This window comes from Sus scrofa, chromosome 3 (genome assembly GCF_000003025.6).
Source record: "Sus scrofa isolate TJ Tabasco breed Duroc chromosome 3, Sscrofa11.1, whole genome shotgun sequence".
NCBI lineage: Eukaryota > Metazoa > Chordata > Mammalia > Artiodactyla > Suidae > Sus > Sus scrofa.
In genome coordinates this window covers 34969147-34991541 of record NC_010445.4, presented here as the reverse complement: position 1 = coordinate 34991541, position 22395 = coordinate 34969147, and the positions used below count along the sequence as shown (strand labels likewise).

Here is a 22395-nt window from a genome sequence, read left to right as displayed (position 1 = left end):
GAAGGGACAGAAGCCATGAAAGTATCCTTTTTTTCTTCTCTGAAAATAAACACAGGTTATAACACAAATGCCAGGTGTGGGGCTTGATACCCGCCCCCACCTTCTCCGTACTGTCAGTTACAGAAATTTGCGAGTAAGAAATGTTTGGCACGGCTTGGTCCTTCTTTTGGTTTGATGGGTCACAGTTGGTCTTGGTGAAATAAGAGAAGCAAACTTGTAAATGAATTGCTCTGGAATTTCTGTCTGACTTATGCATTTTCTTTTATTTCATTTTTGCATTGAACACATTACATTTCTGTTTCCTTATAGAGTAGTGTATCAAGAGCCTGTGTATGGCAATAAATTGCTGCAGGTATGAAATCCCGGCTGGTGGAAAAACTCCTCACTATTGATTGTGGGTTTGCTGTGAAATCCTACTAACAAGACAATTCTGGGGAGGGGAGATGTTCTCTAACATAGGAGGAGGAAAGACTTAACTGAATTTTCCAGTTTTGATGTGAATTGTTCTAGAATAGAGATGCTCATCCTGAAATTTTCTTTTTTTGCTAGATTATGTGTGTCTCAACATGGAGGTCTGGCTTGGTTATTCCTTTCTAGTCTTAAAATGTATTTGGCTTCAATTCATGTAAATTCAGTGAACAGAATTCATGGGTTTCATTGAGCCAATTGTCTGAGAAATACTTTAATAGGTTCCTGGAGTCAACTGGGATGGTGAAACCAGAAACCTTTTCTACATCCAGCATGGAGGGTCAGCCTAGTTTATAACTTTCCCTGGCTTCAATGCAGCTTCTTGTCAATTTATTTCACAACTTTTCCCATAGCTCTCAAAGCTATTTCTCACTGTGAAGCAACTTCCAAAGGAATGAACCTGTAGGAAGGAAAAGAAAAAAAAAAAAAAAAAAAAAAAAAAAAAAAAACAACCAACAAACACATACATTGAAGTGTAGCCACCTAAGCGCCTAAGTATCCAAATCTGGTCTATAGCTAACATTATAACTCTCAAATAAAATGAAAGAAGAATATAAAACTAAAGATGAGCAGTGAGTTTTATCACATGGAGTTCCCTATAACCTGCAACTCTCATTTTTGTTTGGTATTAAGTCAATTAAGAAAGTACACTTTCTTTTTTTGGCTGCATCCATGGCATGCGAAATATCCTGGGCTAGGAATTGAACTTGTGCCACAACAGCGACCCAGGCCGCTGCAATGACAACGCCAGATTCTTAACCCACTGTGCCTCAGGGAACTCCCAAATTAAGAAAGTGCACTTTTTTTTCTTACTGTAAGATTAAACAAGTTTTAATAAGAAATCTAATATTTTAAAAAATGGATACTTGGACTTAGGAGAGGGCCAAATAACTAAAATTTCCAAAATCAATTTTTTTTTTCATCTTTCAAGAAAACTGGACTTCTTCATGCTTTAAACACAGCTGAACATATCATGCAGATAAAGAGTAACGATTCATAATTCAGTTTAATGTTTGGCAAATATTCTTGTACATGTCGTTATCATGCATAAATGTTGTGTATATATTAATCCACCTGTTTTTGCACAAAGTGAGATCCTTGGATATTTTTGGAAAGGAGGGGGCCTCTGTGATGAAGTCCATGAAACACACACAAACACACACATGTTAAGTCCTACCCTTCCCCATGTCCCCACCAGCACACAAAAATATCACTTCCCAAGCAATTTGCCATTTGGCTATTTGAACATCTTTTCCAAAAGTATTTCAAAGTGTGATTTCCACTGTCAAACCACATTGAGATGCAGCGGAGATCCACAGGGCTTATCAGTACTGCTTTGTGAAGTTCCGCAAATGAGTAACCAGTTTCATTTCATTTCACTCAGCATCTCTCAAACCAGTTTGGTCATGAAACCTTGCCTTTCTCTGTCACTATGAATATCCCAGCAAGCACTGCTTTGAAATGATACCTGGGGGTGTCATTAGAGGTCCTTCATTGGTAGTGCCCCCCACCCCACCCCGTGGCCCTCCAGAGGTCTCGCTGACAGAGGAAGTGTTTCTGATCATATGAGTCTGTATCCTTCATGGTGGTGGGAGAGGAGCTCCATAATGACCATTTAAAAGCTATTCTTTCTATAAGGTCACATTTGTATTTTGCTGCCCAGCATGTGCAAAGTATGTTTTAGAAGTAGGGAGTGCAGAGTTCCCGTCATGGCGTAGTGGTTAACGAATCCGACTAGGAACCATGAGGTTGCAGGTTCTTAACCCACTGTGCCTCAAGGGAACTCCCAAATTAAGAAAGTGCAGGTTCAATCCCTCGCCTTGCTCAGTGGGTTAAGGATCCAGCGTTGCCATGAGCTGTGGTGTAGGTCGCAGACGCGGCTTGGATCCCGCATTGCTGTGGCTCTGGCGTTGGGCGGCGGCTACAGCTCCGATTCGACCCCTCGCCTGGGAACCTCCATATGCCACGGGAGCGGCCCAAGAAATGGCAAAAAAAAAAAAAAAAAAAAAAAAAGAGGTAGGGAGAGGTAGGGAGTGTAGAACTATCTTGTCCTTCTCTCTCCCCCGCCCCACCCGCGCTTTGGTTGGGTGGTGGTAAAAATCTAATTGTGAAGGACGTATTTTTTGTCCTCATGTCTGGGAGGACCACTTTCAGCAGGAACATGGTTTGGTGACCACAAATGGAAGGGAATGCTTTCTTTTTCAGACATTACCCCAGAACCTTGCAGAAGCTGGGGCTATGCTCAGCGAGCTGCAAAATATGGGGCAATAAAATTGATTAGAGTCACCTGTTAGAAAGGCAAATTAAAGCAATTTAATTTTTTGATCATTTTACAGTGTATGCACAAATACACCGCGTTAATACACGACTCTGGTTTTCCCCTTAAACGGACTTCATATGGAAGAAAAATAGCAAAGGAAGGTTATACAATATGCAGATGTGGAGGTATCACGCCATCCAATCCTTTTCTTTTTCCGCTTATTACACATTTCAGGGATCACTTAGACCTGGACTGTGCAATATGGTAGCCAACAGCCCCACGTGGCTATTCACATTTAAATTCAAATGAACGCAAATGAATTAAAAATTCCATTTGTTGTGCCAGCCACATTTCAAGGGTTCAATAAACTTAGGATGAGCAGCCCACATGTTGGGCAGCACAGATATAGAACATTTCACTCATCATCTCACTCATCATCGGGTCTACTGGATAACAAGGACCTTACTGACCAAGGTCAAAATCCCTCCACTGGCTCCACAGACTTTAGCAGACCATGATTTTGACTCTTGAATCAGGTTTATAACACCTTCTTAAATAACAAAGGCAAGTGTGAAGACAATGGCTACTTGGCCCTGTCTCACACGGAAGTACACACTTACTTTCTCAAGTGGCCAGCTCATAGGCAAATATATAGAGAATGGGTCCTTCCTAAAGCTTCATAGACAAGCCTCTCTGTTGTGCAGAAGGATCCCAGGTGTACACACATCCGTTGGATATGCATGTTGTCAACCTAGTAGTTGGTGAGTTTTGTCCTAGGTGTGTTCTGTTTGCACTGCCACAGTTTTTCCCACTTATCAAACTCTCTACCTACTGGGTTGCTGGAAGCCATTGCAGAAGCTGGGGGAGTTGTACAGAGTTCAAACAAAGAGAGTTTACAAGCCATCTGGGACCAAATTCACAGTCACCAAATCATGATTGATTCACATGGCACTCAATGCAAAGATCTTTGCAGTAATTTTGGGGTTTTGTTCTGGGAGTGAAAGAAAAAAAATCACACACGCACACTCACTTTCTCCACTCAGAACTCTCAGCTGGTTACAGATAATGCCTCCTGGCAATCAGAAAGCCAGTTCCAGCCCCTCCTCACCTCATTAAGTCTAACATACATATCTGCACACCTGTGTCTTTGTGGCTGCAGGATGAAAGCTGAGGAGATGGGCAAGCAGATGAAAAGAATGGCTCCAGAAATCTGGTGACCCAGTTTCCCCTCAGCCCATCAGTCTGTAGCTTGAGCGTGGTGCTCCTGTGACAACTGCTTTGGTTTTACAACAGCTCAGCACATTTAATGAGTTTCTCCGTTCCTAATTAGAGAACATGGTGTTTGGAACACCAGGTGGTGTCTGGCTAAGACCTCTTTTTCTTTTCTTTTCTTTTTTTTTTTTTTTTTTTTAACTTCCACATTGTTTTTCAAGAGAGACTTAAAAAAAAAAAAAGAAAATACTGGCTCCAAATTATTGGTGATTATCTGTCAGGATGTCTTGGATGTGTCTTTTCCAGAATGATCCAAAGAACAAACTTGATTAAGGAGAAACCAGCTTTTTTGGAGTTGCTATGTCAGTGAGAACAAATTTACTCTGAAAGTTAGCTGGGATTGGCAGAGAGTAGAAAGAAATTACAAAGACCAGTGTATCTATCTTTTGATACATCTTTTTGCAATCTTCTTATTCATTTGTTTCCTACCCTACTACTTAGTTCTTTTACTACTTATGGAGCTAAATATAATAAACTCTTTCAGCTAAGACACCATTAAATCTCCCCAATATACCAAGTTTGTTTGTTTTGTTTTTTTGTTTGAGACCCTCTGACTCCATAGTATGTCTGGAATTATTCCTTTCTAGTGAGGGTGAGAACCCTTCTGCCTCCCAGAGGATTATGGGACCATATATTCTAATTAGATCCTGAATGGTCCCTGTGTTATCAGTGGAGACTGGATCCTGTTTGTTAATTGTGCTAAGATCATTCGACAGCGGTTGATGTATCGCTGTGGTCTGCTGAGCAAGAAGCTCTGTTATTTTCACAGTTTGATAATCAATGCTCCACTGAACACAATTCCTTTCGAATATGCCCATTTGCTTGTCCTCTGCTTAATTGAACAATTGCAATTACTGGTACATACAACTAAATGTTAATTATTCTTTTCTCAGATTTTTTTTCTCTCCTAATGATTTTATTTACAAATTGGAAGACTTTATCATATTTTCCACACCAAACAAGTTCCCCATGTGAACCACCGTGATATCATTAGCTGAAAAGACAGAATTTTTAAGCACTCACCATTCCTTTTTTTCAAATCATTACGTGACATTTAGAAAGCTAAAGACAGTCCTCTGTAATTGCTTTAGCGGTTGAACGACATATACAAGAGATTCCTAATAAATTTTCAATCCAAGCATTATCTTATTTTTAAAATAAATATAAAAGTATGACATTGGGGCATTGGCCTGACCTATCTTGGGTTTTTAAGGAAGTAATCAAAGATCGTTTGAACGAGACCTACGTGAATAGCTTAACAGAGCGTGATCATTTTTTGAAAATCTGGAAAGTTCAGCAAAGTATAAAACGTATTTAAATAATTCCCCATAATCCTCTCCACCCCCAAACAATTACCATTAATTAACATGTAGGTACATCTCTTTCAAAGGGGATCTGGGTTCTCCCTTTGGCTCACAGCGGCTAACCTTGTAACATGCAGCTGGGGTTGGCCGTCCACTCCTTGTCTTTCTGGTGCGTTTGATACTTGTGCTTCAATACTAAGCTTTCATTAACCTCCACTTTAGATTGGTAGATGTGGGGAACTGCTGTTCTGCTGCAATCTCACAATCGGGCGCCCGGAGTCGGCCTCGTCTGCTTTCCTAAGTCCAGTTTCTCCTTGTGTTTTAGGGTGGTTATGCTGCGTACCGCTACGCCCAGCCCACCCCCGCCACTGCCGCTGCCTACAGTGACAGGTAAGGTCCTTCCTTCTCTCTCGTGCTTGACAGCTACCTGCCAACTAACTTAGCTGGTGGGAGATGAGATTCTTGTCTGGTCTTGGTGCAAATGCATGACGGCTGGGGAGGCAGCACCCCAAAAGTTAGATCCCCCGCTGAAGGTCAACACTGGACCACATAGAAAATGTACAAGGATGCCTCGTTCATCTAAACCCTCGCCCTCTCTGCTAAGACATAGGGACAGTGTGGTGGTTTGTCCATGCAGAGTTGTGTTGCAGATCACAATTCCGGTGACAGCACAAAGCCCACCCCCTGCACAACCCTCCTCGGGGTCTTCTCTGGGAGACCCTGGTTGCATCTAACTCGTAGGATGAAAACCGGGAGGCAATCCTGCAGGTTTACCTCGATTGAAGCATCCCATTTCCCATTTGTACATCATTGTACACCTAGGAAAGCGTTTCCCTTTAGTGCATTTTAAAATCCAAACTCAAAGGAATGGGGGAGGTGTCCCTGGCCTTCATCAGGAGAGTCGTTCTTCTTGGCAACACCCAGTGACCGTTCTTATGAACGTAATGCTCACCACATGTTAAGACTGGCAGCAAGAGGGACAGAAGTGGGTTTAAGAAACACAGAAGTCAGAATTGGATGGCGGGGGTGAGAACTGGGGGATGGAGAGGCTCTATTACCCAGGCTTCACAGATGACTCGGTTTCTGAAATGGCAAGCCACAGCTATTCTTGTATACGTGCTTTGGAAAAAAAAAAAAAAAGCAAAAAAAAAAAAAAAAAAAAACCAAGAAAGGGTGCGTTCCCACATTGAATGCAAATCGTTGGCTCTGTTTTCTGAGGAGATAAATGTGAATGTTCAGATGCTCTGCATGCACAGATGTCATTGAGGGTGCTTATTTTGGGTGATGACTCCTTTTATTTAAAATTATGTTTCATGAATAAAATGGTAATGGTAACTATTTGCATGTGTGGCTGAGGCATGCTGGGTCAGACAGGTAAGCAGGCGATGTCTTTGACTCATGAATGGGGACTGTCAGCAGACACTGGTCCTCCTACCTGGCCTCTCGTGACTTTTGTTCCTCTCTCGGTTTGCTGTGGTGTGCTTCCTCTGCAGTTCCATCCCATTTCTCACAAGGTGTGTCGTTAGCTCCCAGTAGCTGCAGAATCCTTCTGAGGTTACACTAAAACCAAAGAAATGCCTGAACCCTGAAAGCTGTGCTTGGAAAACCCCCATGCATCTACTCATAAGAAACGGCTCTTTGGCAGGGTAGAATGGAGATCTCTTCATCTGGTTATGTGCAGGTACCATTAGTATTTTCTTAGGAACAGCCCAAGTGAGTTCTCTAGGCTGAAGGGATGCTTTGAGGGGATCCAAACAGTTGTCAACACGCAGTTCTCAATTATCCATTCACTCAGTTATCAGTTGCCAGGATGCCAGAGAATGTTTCACGGAGGTGGCTCTTTCAGTCCACTTTGCCACCGGCTTAGGGAAATTGAGAGGGTCAAAAAAGCTAATGAAAATGATGACAATCTTGCCATACTCAAGATCATTACACAAATGAAAAGGCTTAATGCTATTAAATTCTGCACACTGAAGATTTCCAAACTATCCATTGTAATTCGGTTCATCTACAACCCTTAATTATTTTTTATGAAAATATCTTTAGATGCTAAATTTTCAAACACCCACTTTGTATATAATTATAATCCTAGTAACTTTAGCCTGCTGCATAATTATAAGAATCTTACACAGATTTATTTCCTCGGATTTTTTTTTTTAAATCTCGCTTCTCAGTATAAGTGCATCTATCCCCAAGCTGCAAAAAGGTTAATTATGAAGATCTAATTTTAATTGCTTTCTTCAATAAGACCAATCTAGACATTTGAAAAAAATAAACAACGTTTAATACTGTTCTTAGAATTACTTGAGCGTCTGGCCATCTCCATTTGCATTCAACTGGAAATTAAGTTAAAATTTTGCTGCCATTGGGAGAGACCATATATGCAAATGTATGTATGAAATCTGTTACTTTAATATTGTTAATATTTCTCACTGGCAACATGTCCTACTGAAAAATTGCCCTCAGTCTTGGATTGGCAAATCTTGAATAACTCTGCAATTCCCACTTTGATGTAACAGTTTCAGTTGAGAAAACCAACTAAATATACTCTTGTCCATGTAATTGGCCTCTTGCTGTTCATTTAAAAAATTTGCACATTAGGTTTTTTGGTTGCTGTGGAAATTGATTACTAGCCCTATTTCACTTTATTATAAGCAAGACATTTGCCACCTATGGAAATATTGCATTGAGAGAAATGCAGTAATAGCTAAATTACCAGAAAACAATCTTTAAAGGGATGTTTCTGGTTTGATTTGTAAAGTGTATTTATAAAATGATGGTACTTGCTTTTATTTTTATAAGGCAGGTAGGAGTTCCCCTTGTGGCCCACTGGGTTAAGAACCCAACTTGTATCCATGAGGATGCAGGTTCAATCCCTGGCCTCGTTCAGTGGGTTAAGGATCCAGCATTACCTCAAGCTGTGGCATAAGGGGCAGATGCAGCTCAGATCTGCCGTGGCTGTGGCTGGGGATTTGACCCCTAGCCCAGGAACTTCCACATGCCGCAGGTGTGGCCCTAAAAAGAAAAAAATAAAGGCAGGTAAAGAGAAGGAAGACCCTTTAATAGAAAACACATATTTGGGGGAAAATAAATTATCAGAATAGCTCTTGAAGCTAAAGATGCCAAGTATCTGCAATTATCTCAGAGCAATTATGTTGTCATTTGTTTTTACTCCATCACAGTGTAGTATCAGTAGTGAGAGACTCTTCGTTGCACTTTCTAAAAGACAGGCAGGATGACTAAGAGGAAAGCTTCTTAATCTAAAGAAACCCCTTCAGAATAGGAAGGAAACTCAGCAGGAAGGGAGAATGTTTGGGTGATGCTCACCGGCTGTCAACTTGATCAAAAGAGAAACTGCAACAAACTTTCTCTGTAATCATGCAATTCACTCTTCACACATCTTGAAAGCAAAAGAAGTTTGATGTCCCCAGTTGGTAGAATTTTACCTTTAATCAGCACAAATTAAGCCCTCATCTAATTAAAGATTCAGGGGCCTTTGGAAAAATCTTGAACTCCAGTAACCTCAGGACCCGCCAGAAGGTCCTTAATGGCCACCTTGCAACTTCCTGCCATCATCTTCTTGGTTAAAGGATCACATGCTGATGATCTCAGGGTACCCTGCAGATTTCTGAAGGCTACCCTTCCAGAGTGAAGACCATATGGTGTGGGCAGAGATTTCCCTAAGAAAAAGACGTGACCGGAGGAGGGAAATTTATAGTCTCATGGATGAATTTAGTGGGAATAGGCAAACATCTTCCCTGTGCATTTAGGAAACATTTGGGAAGCACTTGACTTCACCTCACATCTCTACTTCTGATCTCACTTGGATGTGGCGAAAACCAACCAACCAACCAACCGTCCGGACGCTCATGGGAGAGTGTGTTCTGAGCTTGAACCTATGAAAGCATGGCAGTGGGGCCGATGGTCATCTGGTCATTGCATGCCACGTGGTGTTGCTGATGTGTTCATGGTCTGTTCTGGATTGGACAGGTTCATCATTCCATTAGCTCGATGAATGGCTTGCTTGAATTAAGCCTGGGGACAGGCTTCTCTCTCTTGATTGGCTCTCGGTTTCTTTGTGTATTCTGACTGGGTCCTTGTTGCATCTTTGAACAGCCAAGCTGGGAGGCAGGGGTGGGGCAGGGATGGGGAGGAGGCAAGATTTCCTTTTCAATGGATTATGCTACAGATATTTGGGGAAATATGTCTGATGTGTACATAGCTTTGATGAAAATGTTATCTCACCAAAAAAGACATTCGTCATGCTTGTCCTGCTTGCTAAACATTCTAACATCCCCTAACAACCAATGCATGAAAGCGCCCCTGCACATTAGGGCAGAAAAGACTAGATGCAGACCTGTTCGAGAAGAGAGTAATAGAGTTGGCTCACTTGGAGATTTCACAACAATCCCGTGGCCCTGATGGTTACCCTGGGCCAGTTTTTCATGTAAGACCTGCATTTCCCTCAAGATCCCTGAAAGTCAGCAGCTTTATAGTAACCCTGGCCATACAGGTGCCCCTAGGCTGAGCAAAAGAGACAAGAAACAGGCTTCTCTTTGTTTTATTTTCTATCCTTTTGTTTGTTTTTTGAGACCTTTAAGTTTCACAGGCAACGTAGTATTAGACTGTACCATATGAAATTGTCATTTTTGTGTGCCTCAAATGGTGGAATATTGGCAATTTCATACAGGTCAGCTTAATAGACAATCAATTAAAATGCCATAATATCAGTTATCTTGCTCTCTGCATTAAAAAAATATATATATATATGTATAGTCATACCTATATATGTGTGTTGTGTATATATATATAATTCATTAACATATGTGAAAAATAGATGTATACACAACAAATAAACACACACACACATGCAGTTCTGCCTTAGGACCTCACAAAGGACTCATAGGAGTACTGGGAAAAATCTTAATACAAAGAGGCCAGGACTTGTCAAGTTCAGCCAGTCACAAGGCACCTATCAGAACGTCTTTTAAGTGTGATACTCATAACCTGTGAAAAAAAAGGTTTTACCTCAAAGAGAAATAGATTAGTAGTTCTTTCTTAACACACAGTAGAAATACATAGTCATGCGTTTAGGGGTGATGGAGAGACTGATTTATACCTCTTTAGAGTTGCGTGGGTGATAGTGATAGATACACACATAGATGGGTGGGTGGATAGATGGATAGAAAGGTAGCGTTGGGATAGATAAACAGAGGCATACATGGTCAGTTGGGTGAATAGAAAGAGAGAGGAGAAGGAGGAAGGAAGGAAAGGAGGGAAAGAAAAAGAAAAAAATGAGGGGGATAAAGAAGGTGGGAAGGAAGGAAGGAAAGAAGGAAACCTGGACACATAGGAAAAGACTGTCTCTACCCTCATAATATTTCATCATAAGCTTAACTACAGGATATAGAACTAAATCCTTGTGTACAACCTTAGTTTGCTCTAAATTGAAAAAGCAAAGGGATTTGAGCTGATTTCCATTCGGCAGGTACTCCCCTTCTATTTTAGGACTTTTTACTTCCTGAACTCAGATTAAATAATAGAGAAATGCCATTCTTAAAGTAAGGCTAACAACTGCATGTGAAATAATACACCGGGAGTTCCATTCATGGCTCAGCAGTTAACCTGTCTAGGATCCATGAGGATGCAGGTTCGATCCCTGGCCTCAGCAGTTAACCTGTCTAGGATCCATGAGGATGCAGGTTCGATCCCTGGCCTCAGCAGTTAACCTGTCTAGGATCCATGAGGATGCAGGTTAAGGATCCGGCATTGCCATGAGCTGTGGTGTAGGTCGCAGACACATCTCAGATCCTACATTGCTGTGGCCGTGGTGTAGGCCGGCAGCTGTAGCTCCGATTCAACCTGTAGCCTGGGAACCTCCACATACTGTGGGCGCGGCCCTAAAAAAAGATAAAATAATACACCATTTTATGTGGAGTCCTCATCAAATCATATAGAGTAAAACTTATGGGGTTGCCAGCTTACAAAGCAGGTACGCACCCTGCACGGAAAATTTAATTTACCATTTAAGGTTTTTTGGTTTGTTTTGGTAGAAAGGTTCATTTAAAAGACTGTCCGACTTTAGGGATGTAACCATGTTACCTTTTCTTGCTGTGGGGTAGAATACAAGAAGGCTTCGCCAGTGGATAATGTGGATCTTTTCATGAGGGTAGACACTGCAAGGAGGGAAGTTTCATTGTTTTCCTCACTCCCCTTAGGTGAACCAAGTTCTGCAAGGGTCGCATTCGTTGCTGGGTAAAAAGTGGAAGCAAGCCCCTGCACCCATTCTTTGTGTTGTGTGCAAGGAGAGTTTAAGATCTAATCCTAGGGCTTTGTGTGGAAGATTATCTCCCGTGGCCAGTTCAAGACCATGTCTTTTGACATGGTCACGGGTTTACCAGCACAGAAGGGGAACAGGACGGTGTATGGTGGCTGTCCACTCCCTTGTCTGGGTAATGGCCAAGCTTTATCCATGCTTCTCTCCGGTATGCTGTGAGAAATAGCTTTTCTTGGAGGAAGTGATGACAACAAGAGAATGGTAGCTTTGTTTCACTTCTTCTTTTTTTTTTTTTAAAGCCAGTTTTGTTTGTAACGTTCTTCCTTGGCAAAATGAAAGCTGGCAACTCTCTGATAGACTCTCTGTTACATTTTATTTACATTTTCAATCTTTTTGGAGAAATCCACTGGTGGAAAAAAATAGAGCGAGGGCATCGTAAAACCTGGTGATGCTGAGAATGGTCTTCCCAGATGGATGAGGAACCAAGGGCTTGGTTCATGGATGGTCAGGGTGGATAGACATGTATACATGCTGTCTTTGCAAGGATCCGGAGTCGGAAGGAAGCTATTTTGGACTCAGATTCTAACCTGTTGGGTTAAAATGTGGCAGTGAACAGTAGTTGCCCCTCTGTATCTTTTTTGATAGTGCCCTGTTGAAGTTGCTCTTGATTTTGGCTTTTAATCTTCTCTGGTGTTTTCACCCATCCTGATGAGCTCTCCTGGGTTCTGCAATTAGAAAGAGAAAAAGATGCTCTTGCAATAGAAATGTAGCAAAATGAGTCACTAATGCCTTTATTTATATCCTCTGTACCCCAGTGCCCAGAAAAGCACATCCAGTTTTGTTTTTTTTTTTCTATTAGAACACCAGGTGGAAATATATATTCATACCTAGAAGTGTATATGATATATTCTCATTTTTATTTACATTTCTTCTTTTTGGTGTAAAGTTTACTTCCTTAACTGATTCATTTGGTTTTAGTTTTTTGGTTTTGTGGGTGACTCAGGGCCCACCCCCCTCAGGAAGAGAAAGTGAAGCTAATTATTCAAGACAGCTTTAGGGTAACTGGAAAGAAACATGTCTTGTCTGTGAACTTCACCTTACAAGGAACACATACCAGATGAAAATAAATTTCTTCCGTAAAACTTACCATATATCTGAGCATGCTCCAATTAAGATGCTCGTTAGGTGGAAATAGAGGACTTTTATTACTTACACTGTTAAAACTAATAGTCTTAAGGCTTCAAGACTAAGATATCTTAAAGCTGAATAGAGTAGCTGAGCAAACCGATGCAAACCATCTCTCTGTGATAATGATAACAGCAATTATGATAATAGCAATGATAACAATGACTATGGAGTCCTTAATACGTGGTAGCCACTGTTCAAAGTGCTTTACAAAGACAGTGAGTGAAGTGTCACACCAACCCTATTAGACTGGCGTTGCCACCTCCATCTTACAGATGGGGAAGGGGAAAGAAGTTATGCAGCTCAGCCTGAAAGCTAAAGTCTCTACCCTTGATCTGTAGGCTCTGTGGCATCTTCATGGAGCAATTTTGAGAAGTCATTTCTTTGCACTCCATCCCCTCATCTCTTGGGGTATGCTGATCCCACCTCACAGAGTGGTTGGGAAGCTTTTGAGATACCGCCTATGACATATTCAGCACATAAAGGGCACTCCATAAAATGGTCTTGTTTTTATTTTCATGTTCATAAATTCAAATTTTTCATGTTTTAGTGTCTGTTCCCATAACAGAGTCCACTCAGAGCTTTAAATCTGGATAGCAAGTGTGAGCTTGGAGGAAACCAAAATAACTAGGATATTTCAGTTCCCCCTGAATCTCTAAAATCCACACATTCAGTGGGAACTGAAGTTCTTTAACTGGTCTCAGAGTCAATCAGCGTTTAGGAAGAATAATGACCAAGTCTATCCAACCAATGATGGGGTAGTCAAGACTTTTTAAAATATAATAGGTAGAACTGTGTGCAAATCTAATCCTTTTTAATCCATTGAGTTCTGTGAATAATTTATGTTTATTTTGTTTTGCTTGGTTTGTGTTTTTATGAAAACTCTTTTTTTCTTCTTTCCTTTCTTTTTTTTTTTTTTCCCCCTACCTAGGCTTTTCAATGGGTTGGTCTTCCAAAGTTTGGATTTTGATATGTCAGGTTTCCTTAGAGTGAACAGTCTAGATGATATTTCCTGCCACTGCTCTATCTTTTCCTTGTGTAGATTTCTATTGAAGTTAATTTTGGGGTCGTGTTTCTTGCATGTCAGGTACTATGTAAAACATTGGAACAAATGACCTGGCGGCCAAGTCATGAGTATAGTCAGAGTAGCCATAGGTTGATCATTTCAAATGGGACACTGGTGCCAGAGAAAGGGATGTACTGTTAGCAGTGACTCTGAGACAACAGGCTTCAGCTAGGACTGTCCCAGGACAGACAGAACATGTGTGGTTATGCTAGGGTGCAGATGGGAGAAGCGGGTCTCGGCAGGGTGATGTACCCTCTGGGAAATTGACTATTGGGCTTCAAATCCAGGTCCTGGCTTGTTTCTACCTCCTTATGCTATTGTTATGGAATCAGGGCAAAGGCAGGCTTGCGACTTCAACCCATCCTAACGAAGACACAACTTCATGCTTCCACAGCGAATGAAATTTCATGCTTTCACTTATCTATTTTCCCTACGGATCAATGGTTCTGATTGAGCATTCACCAAACACATTGTGATAACTAAGATAATTATATTTTCTGCCAACCGATTGACACAGATTCTGTTTGATAAGTATTGAGAAATGGCCGGGAAATAGTGAAGGAAGGAATGTCAAGCTGTTGGGGGCGGGCGGCATCATTGTGGTTTTGGAACTTCTGTTTATGAGCACAAAGCTCTCAGGGATGAAAAGGAAGATGGCTGTCACTGAGAGACGTATTTCCTGAGCTTCCCTGATTTTTAATTTACAGACAAGCATGTGCACACGTGTGTGCGTGCACACACACACACACATATACACCAAGAGTGCTCAAATTTTTGTTTCAAGAACAAATTGCCTTTGGCCCATCATCTATAACGGCTTCTTAACAACTGTTCTGCCCTGTTGGATGAATATGTAATTTAATTGAAGCAGTGAAGAAAAAAAAAAAAAAAGGCAAGCCTGTAATAGTCAACAGACTGGACCAAGAAGGAGTTGGGGAGATATTAAATGAAATTCCAAACTCAATAGACCATAGCCGTCACAGCCATGTGGGTAGACGTGCTTGCCAGTGACAAGACAAGATGTAACAACTCCTTTGGTCATGTCATGGCCTAATTACATACTTTTCAGGTTGCAGATCATTGACTTGATAGGCCACAAAAAAAGCAAATAAAACCTATCTTTTAAGTAGCGCCATCAGGATCTTTCAGCTGTGAAGGGTTTAGAGGCAGGTGAGAAAGTCTGGTGCTTTCTGGAACTAGTCAGAAACATCTGATAAGGACGTGTGCAGAGAAGCCTCTGCACGAGCCATTTCCATGGCAAATGAAGAATTTTCCTCCTAAGAGTCTGTTTTCAGTCTGGTTAGATAGACAGAGTGGATAGACTCTGAGCTCATGAAGCATTCAGGAATGTGATGAGAAATGAAACCCACTCTGGAGTTCCCATCCTGGCTCAATGGTTAACTAACCTGACTAGTATCCATGAGGATGCCAGTTCGAGCTGTGACCTCACTCAGTGGGTTAAGAATCTGGCACTGCCGTGAGCTGTAGTGTAGGTCACAGATGGGGCTCAGATCTGGCATGGCTGTGGCAATGGCATAGGCCAGTGGCTACAGCTCCGATTCAGCCCCTAGCCTGGGAACCTCCATATGCCACAGGTGCGGCCCTAAAAACAAACAAAACGAAACAAAGATATAGTAGAAAATCTATCTTTGAGGGGAAGAAGAAACTCTTCTCCAAAAATTTCTAGTATTTCTTTTAACATTATCAAAACAAGTTCTGGTTCTTGTACCTAGGCTTCTTTTCCAGAAGGGCTGACTGATTTCTGTTTAAACGTGGCCTCTGTTTTATTTTCACATTTGTGTTTAATACATGGTTGTAAATAATCAATGGACAGAAACAAAGAGTTGCTCGTGATTTTCTCCCTGGTGTGAATCACAGAGGTTGATTCCTCTGGAATTAGATTCTCTTCCAAACCATAGTACATCTCATCTATAAGTAACATAAGGACACACTTAGAATAGGGACTGCTCTCAGAATTTAGGGGGAAGATAGCTTGGAAGGTGAGAGGTGAAACAGTAAGGGAATCTCTATCAGGAGGAAATACCTTGTGCACTTATTGTTTTCAGGCTGATTCGGGCTACATTAGGATGTGTGGATATTCAGATAGATCTGTAGGGAGATGAGAGGGAATCCAGGCCAAACATCTTCTCCCCTTAATTATCTTAATCTCTTAGATTGAACGTCTTGGGCCCGGGATTGAAGACTCTCACATCATGTAGAGATGATACCTCACACATCTGATAACCCGGATCATTTGTTCCCACTGTTGTTGCAGCCCCAGAATTTCTTTACCAAGAAAATGCTTCTAGCATCTTCTCTCTCCCTATCTCTTTTCATGGTCCAATTTTGTAATTTGAACTTTTAGATTGCTTTCATTCAAAGATGAGGGAGTAATTTTGTTTCATCATGTCTCCATCATTCGAGGGTTTGTTAACCCACTTCTAATAACTAACATTTGAGCCCCAGGGGTGGGGACACTTAAAAAAAAAAAAAGTGTCCTGGAAAATACCAGCTCCACAGCTTTCCCAGAATGATAGTTTCTCTACTATTCTTTTGATTGCCTTCTTCAATGTCTCTGTCTTAAACTTAGAACAAAGCAAACAAACAGGGCAAAGCATGCTTGCCTTAGTCTGTTCTAAAATTTCAAGATTGGAAGGCATGGTTCCTTTTGAGAGCCCTGTCCTGCAAAGTGTGGTTCCCAGATCAACCAAACTGGCCTCACCAGGAACTTGAGAAGTGCAGACTCTCAAGTACTGCTCCCCCACCCCCCCACCACCACCTACCAAAAAACAAATGAGAACTGCACTTTGAAGATCCCTAGTGATTTTTAGGAAGTGAGAGAAGTACCTTTTTAGAGGTGCTTCAATTCTACCCCAATAGGCAGTCAATAATGTTGACTCTGGATGGATGCTCCCTCTACAAATATTGTACCAGTGAGAGAATTTGCCTTGGTCCGTTGTTGATTTGTGACTGTCTCCTCTCTGCTCTCTTCCTTCCTCCGGGAGAAAGTAAGAGCTGTCTCTGGTTAGGCATCCCACAATTTTCCTTCTGTCATGATCCCTCCCTTAACTAACCTAGGGCCACTTTTTTTACCCCCAAAGATGCAAGAATAGGAGTTCCCATTGTGGTTCAGCAGGTTAAGAACCTGACGGGTATCCATGAGGATGCAGGTTCTATCCCTGGTCTCGTTCAGTGGGTAATGATTTGGCATTGCCACAAACTGCAGTGTAGGTCACAGATGCAGCTCGGATCCCCTGTGGCTGTGGCTGCAGCTGCAGCTCCAATTGGACCCCTAGCTGAGGAAGTTCTATATGCAACAGGTGTGCCCCCACCCCCCAAAAAAAAGATCAAGAATAATGAAGTGATTCCACGCTACGATCTTCTCACTGGTTGCATGATACTGTAGAGTCACACTGTTGTAAAACATACCTTGGAAAAGTCACACCTGACTTCTCTTCCCTTTCCCGAGCCTCCGTTTTATCATCTGCTACAGGGAGAGCATCAGAAAGAGACAAAGGAGAACATTGCTCTATACACTGAAAGAGGTGGCGAAAAACATGGCATTATCACTTACTCATTTGCTGACGGACAGATTTTTTTCAGACGGTCTGTGGTTATTCAAAAGCATTGAATCCATTTAAAAGTGCAGGTCCATGTTAGACAAGGCAATCTCCAGGACACACTGTGACACTAACATTCTGGGAACCTGTGATTTGCTCAAGTTGTCATTGGCTGGATCAAGATGTGAATGAAGCAGGTTCTTGTATGCTCACTGTTTCTACTTTTTGATTGGCACACGTGTTGGCACATCTTGGCTTTGTCACCTCCAGACGGTGATCAGACATTTAGATTTAGAGCTTGACTCTCAGTAAGTTACTTACTATGGGCAGGTAAAATGGCCAAACTATTTATCTGTTAGATCCTTACTCTCTCATCTTTAAAGTGGGACTCATGAGTGATGCCTGCCTCACGGGGGTTGTGATCACGAATAGAAATTTCCTCCAATAGCACCTGATACTAAGTGGCATCAGATACTCCTATTACTGTCTTATTCTCATCTTCAGCAGCAGCAGCAGCAATGTCACTAAACTCTGGGCACATTTTATTTTCTTCTTGGCTCAAAAATGGGTCATTTCCTGTGGCAGCAGGTTTTCTGAGCCAGAATATTTTTTTTCTTGACTCTAGAAGGTTTTGTTTTGTTTTGAAATCTTGACTTCCATCCTAGACCTAGGAAAATAGACCCAACATTTGCTCAGAGAGTAGAACTTAAGTGTTCTCCCCACACCCAAAGAAAGGTAACTGTGCAAAGTGATGGATGTGTTAGTTAGCTGGATTGTCCTAATCATTTCACAATACACGTGATACTACATCATCGCTTTGTGCACCAGGAAGCAGGTTGTACAACCGAATTATAAACTATTTTTATGTGTGCATCATATCTCACAGCTGGGGAAAACGATTGGGCAAAAAAAAATTGAAGGAAGCAGCAGCTGGGCACCGTGACATCAGACGGCCTGTCCTTCTGTCACCTGCTCCTGGATGTTTCTTCTCTTTTTTGCCCAAGGAGGAGCTCAAGCTGCCAGGGGTACATCAGCTTCACAGGGAAAACAACCAGTTCACCCAGTGTAAACCCAGCACCCCCCCCCCCCCGCCAACATTGCTTTAGATTTCTGTAAGACGGGTTGCTCCACAAAGAGTTAAAAAAAAAATCATACCAAGTCTGCTGAGGTTGTCCTTTTCCCACTCTAATGGGGGAGAAGGCCAAGGCCATGGGATAGTGGGCTATTGGAGCCCCCAGGGATTAGGAAGGTTCTGGAACTTTCCATCATCAGCTCACTTCCTTTTGCACATAACTCCACAGTGGGCCCAGACCTTTCTCAGCAAGTCCCCTTCAACCTTCCAGAGCCTTAGCCGGGATACCCCATGCTCCTCCTGAACCCCTCCCAGGCTCTTCCATAAGCCCCCTCCCTCACATGAGGGCTGTTTCCCTTAGGGAGCTCAGGTACTCTGCAGAGAAACTGCCAGAGCCATGTCCGCCAGCCATCAGTACCATGCACACGAGAAGCTCCTTTCCCACCAAAGTGGAGGTGGAATTTTGCCTTCCTCGATGCCCCAGCCCACCTGTAAAATGACCTATGACCTTGAAGGCTCTTAACTATCCCCCTCTTATCCTAAAACCAGAGAAGCCCAAGCCAAACACCCGGCCTCCCTGAGGAGGGAGCACCCACTGCATTCTTCAAGAGTTCTCACGACCCAAAAAAAACAAATGGCGTTGCCCCCCCCCCACCAAAGTGCTTTCATATTCACATTCTCATTGATCTGGACACACACATACACTCCAAGACGGGTGTGTGCTATTTTCCCCCCATCTTCCAGATGAAGAAACTGAGGCCCAGAAAGATGAAATGCTTTTTATTGGAACCCAGTTTGTACATGACCTGGCTCAACTTCTAGATTCAGAATTAGCTGTGCTTCACGTGAGCTGAGAAAAGAGGCCCAGTGGGAATTGGGGAGATTCTTAAATGCTGGAGAAACGAACACTCCAGAAGTGGAGGGACCTGCATTTGACTCTCCAAACCCAGAGGGTTCCGGTGGAACATTCCAAGAGAGGACAGACTCACAGTACTGAACTCCTTTTAAACTTTAGTAGGCAGTGCTGCCAGTCGGAGCTGAGGCACAAGGAAATAGTTTTGAATGAGCATTAAGACATTCCGCTTTACAAGCGAAATATAATTTTAGGAGTTCCTGTCATGGCGCAGAGGAAACAAAGCCGACCATGAGGTTGTGGGTTCGATTCCTGGCCTTGCTCAGTGGGTTAAGTATTTGGCATTGCCGTGAGCTGTGGTGTAGGTCACAGACACGGCTCAGATCTGGTGTGGCTGTGGCATAGGCCGGTGGCTACAGCTCCAATTAGACCCCTAGCCTGGGAACCTCCGTATGCCACGGGTACGGCCCTAAAAAAACAAAAAGACACACACAAAAAGCTAAATATAATTTTATATATATATATATATATAAATATATAAATATATATCAAGACAGACCCTTTCAGAGGCGTCCAGAGTCAATCTGTTTATTCACTTGCTTGTATGTTTATACTCCATCTCATTCTACAATTTGCCATCACCTCTTGAAGGACATGCAATATAATACTAAAAATATATACATAAATAACACCAGGGCAGGAAAAAATCTGAATCTGAATAGGAGTTGTACAATTCTAGAGCAGAGTTTTAGAACTGGGGAGTCAGGGGAAGGGAGGTGAAATGCTGATTACAAGCAAATAAGTCTCTCTTTCAAGGTGATAAAACTGAAATATAAGTGAGATTATGAGCTTTCAGAGAGACAAGTCCAATAAAGATATTTGTCAGTGATTCAAAGGCCATGAGCACAGCATCACATCCCTTCATCTTAGCTGGGTGCCTGGTAGCAAGCCCTCACTCACCATCAGAGGAGCGCGTGAACTATTCAGGAAAGAGACCAAATAAGATTTTGTTAGGACCACCTTTTTTCTCTCCATGGTATATTTAAATGTTCAGAAAACACTCATGGCTGGATGCCACAGGACCCTTCCAGAAATTTTTGTTGTTGTTGTGCTTTTTGGGGCTGCACTTGTGGCATATGAAGGTTTCCTGGCTAGGGGTCCAGTCGGAGCTGTAGCTGCCAGCCTACGCCAGAGCCACAGCAACGCCAGATCCAAGCCACCTCTGCGACCTACACCACAGCTCACAGCAACGCCAGATCCTTAACCCACTGAGCGAGGCCAGGGATTGAACCTGCAACCTCATGGTTCCTAGTCGGATTTGTTTCCGGTGTGGAACTCCCTCCAGCAACTTTTTAAGATGAGCAGCTACCTGCTGATTATATAGTTCCATTTTCATTTTACATGTCTAAAAAGAAGCATCTGGGGAGTTCCCTGGTGGCTCAGCAGGTGAAGGATCCGGTGTGGTCACTGAGGTGGCTCTGGTTACAGCTATGGCTCATGTTCAATCCCTGGCCTGGGAACTTCCACATCCGACATGAGGGTACGGCCAAAAATTAATTAATAAATAAATAAAAAGCAAAAGAAGCACCTGGTAAGCATAGTTTCTTAAAAAAGTCAAAGTTATAAGCAACATATCAAACTATTTATTAAAATTATCAATAATTAGTAATATTTATAAAGGATGGAGGTCAACACTAGTGCAATTTAAGTTAAAAAATGGCAGATCCAACTCTTACTTCCTGCAAAAGCAGGGCGCATGTGTTCAGAGGAATATTCGTACAGTGGGGAGTTAGTTCTCAAGGCTGGGGGACACATTAGCATCTCCTGAGAGGCTATTTGGAAATACCTGCGTCTGGGAACTACTCTCAAAGATTCCGACTTAAATGATTGAGACTTGTCATTGGTAGTTGATTTTTTTTAAAAACTCTTAGCTGATTATAATGGGCAGTCTGGTTGGAGAACCTCTGCCTTATAACCAACAGATGCTGCAGAGCCTACAGGTAGAATTGTTTTGACTTTGTCCCACTGCCACCTTGGGGCTGCCATCTGCCAGGTCTGAGGACCCACTTCTCAGGCTGTGGGGGTGTCTTCATAGATAGCCTGAGAGAGTTTTAATCACACATCATTGTGTGTGTGTTGCGTGTGTGTTACATTCTATATTCATAGCATTGGATACAACTGGAAACTTGCCATGCGTGACATCAAATGTCACAGTAGGGATAAAAAAGAATGAAGAGGCCAAAGCATGATAAATGACCAGAATCTTTAACAGTAAAACAAAATCAGTATTATTTGATGGGAGGCGGTTTCCCATCTGGCCTTTCTCTCCACCCTCATCTGTGCCAGTTTTCTCTGTGTCCTGGTACCTAGCTTTCTCACATCCACTCCAGCCACCTGGCTGACTCTTATTTTAATTTGACTCTTTAGAATTCAGCCATCGGTGATTTTTAGAAGAAAATTGCCGAGAGGAGATTTAGCCTCAAATGAAAAGGGGGATATGAGGAAGGATAAGGCAAGTCACAGGACTCAGCTGAGTCAGATCCAGATTCTAGGTGGTGGGTCCATGAACACCGTTGTGAAGGTTATCAAGTCTGGGAAGAGATTAGACAGAAAGACCATGGATAGTGTACACCATCCAGCCACCCCACGCTGTGGTTAAAGCAGAACATAATTATCCCTCTGAAGACTCCGTGACATTATATTCAAAACGGAATCCAAGAATGCTCTAGAAGTGTCCTGGAGGAAGTGACGATTCAGAGTCATGTTAGGAAGTGCCTCTGTAGGGAAGCCACCCCCATCACTGACTTAATATCCTCTCTGTGAGCTGCCCTGAGAATGAGTAAGAGTCGGAGTCCTGGCATGTAAAAAAGAAAGAAAGAAACAGAAACTGACTCACCCCTGTGTTGCTCTGATCACTCGGTTTTCCTTGGTGGACAGCAGACTTCTCCACTGAGTTGCTAATCTCTTTGCTGATACCTCTCTGGTCACTTGGGCTAAATGATTTCACCAAGAAGGGCATATCCTTTACAGGCAGTCTGAGATATATCATTTATTTTCAAGTTCAAGTGGGGAGAAATA

General features: G+C 42.3%; 1 protein-coding gene across 17 annotated transcripts in view; it reads left to right on the top strand.

Moving 5' to 3' along the window:
• RBFOX1 (RNA binding protein, fox-1 homolog 1) overlaps positions 1-22395 on the top strand; it is a 2271070-nt gene that overhangs the window by 2218231 nt on the left and 30444 nt on the right. For 9 of the 17 annotated variants that reach the window (XR_002342915.1, XM_021088068.1, XM_021088065.1 and 6 more), the window contains one exon: positions 5630-5694. Coding sequence is in view for 16 of the 17 variants with exons in the window: in XM_021088068.1 (XP_020943727.1) it covers positions 5630-5694 (65 nt within the window). In the remaining variant the exon portion in view is untranslated. Of the gene's footprint in view, positions 1-309; positions 353-5629; positions 5695-22395 lie in introns of all 17 variants that reach the window. The other 8 variants (XM_021088069.1, XM_021088071.1, XM_021088070.1 and 5 more) reach the window with 1 other exon arrangement.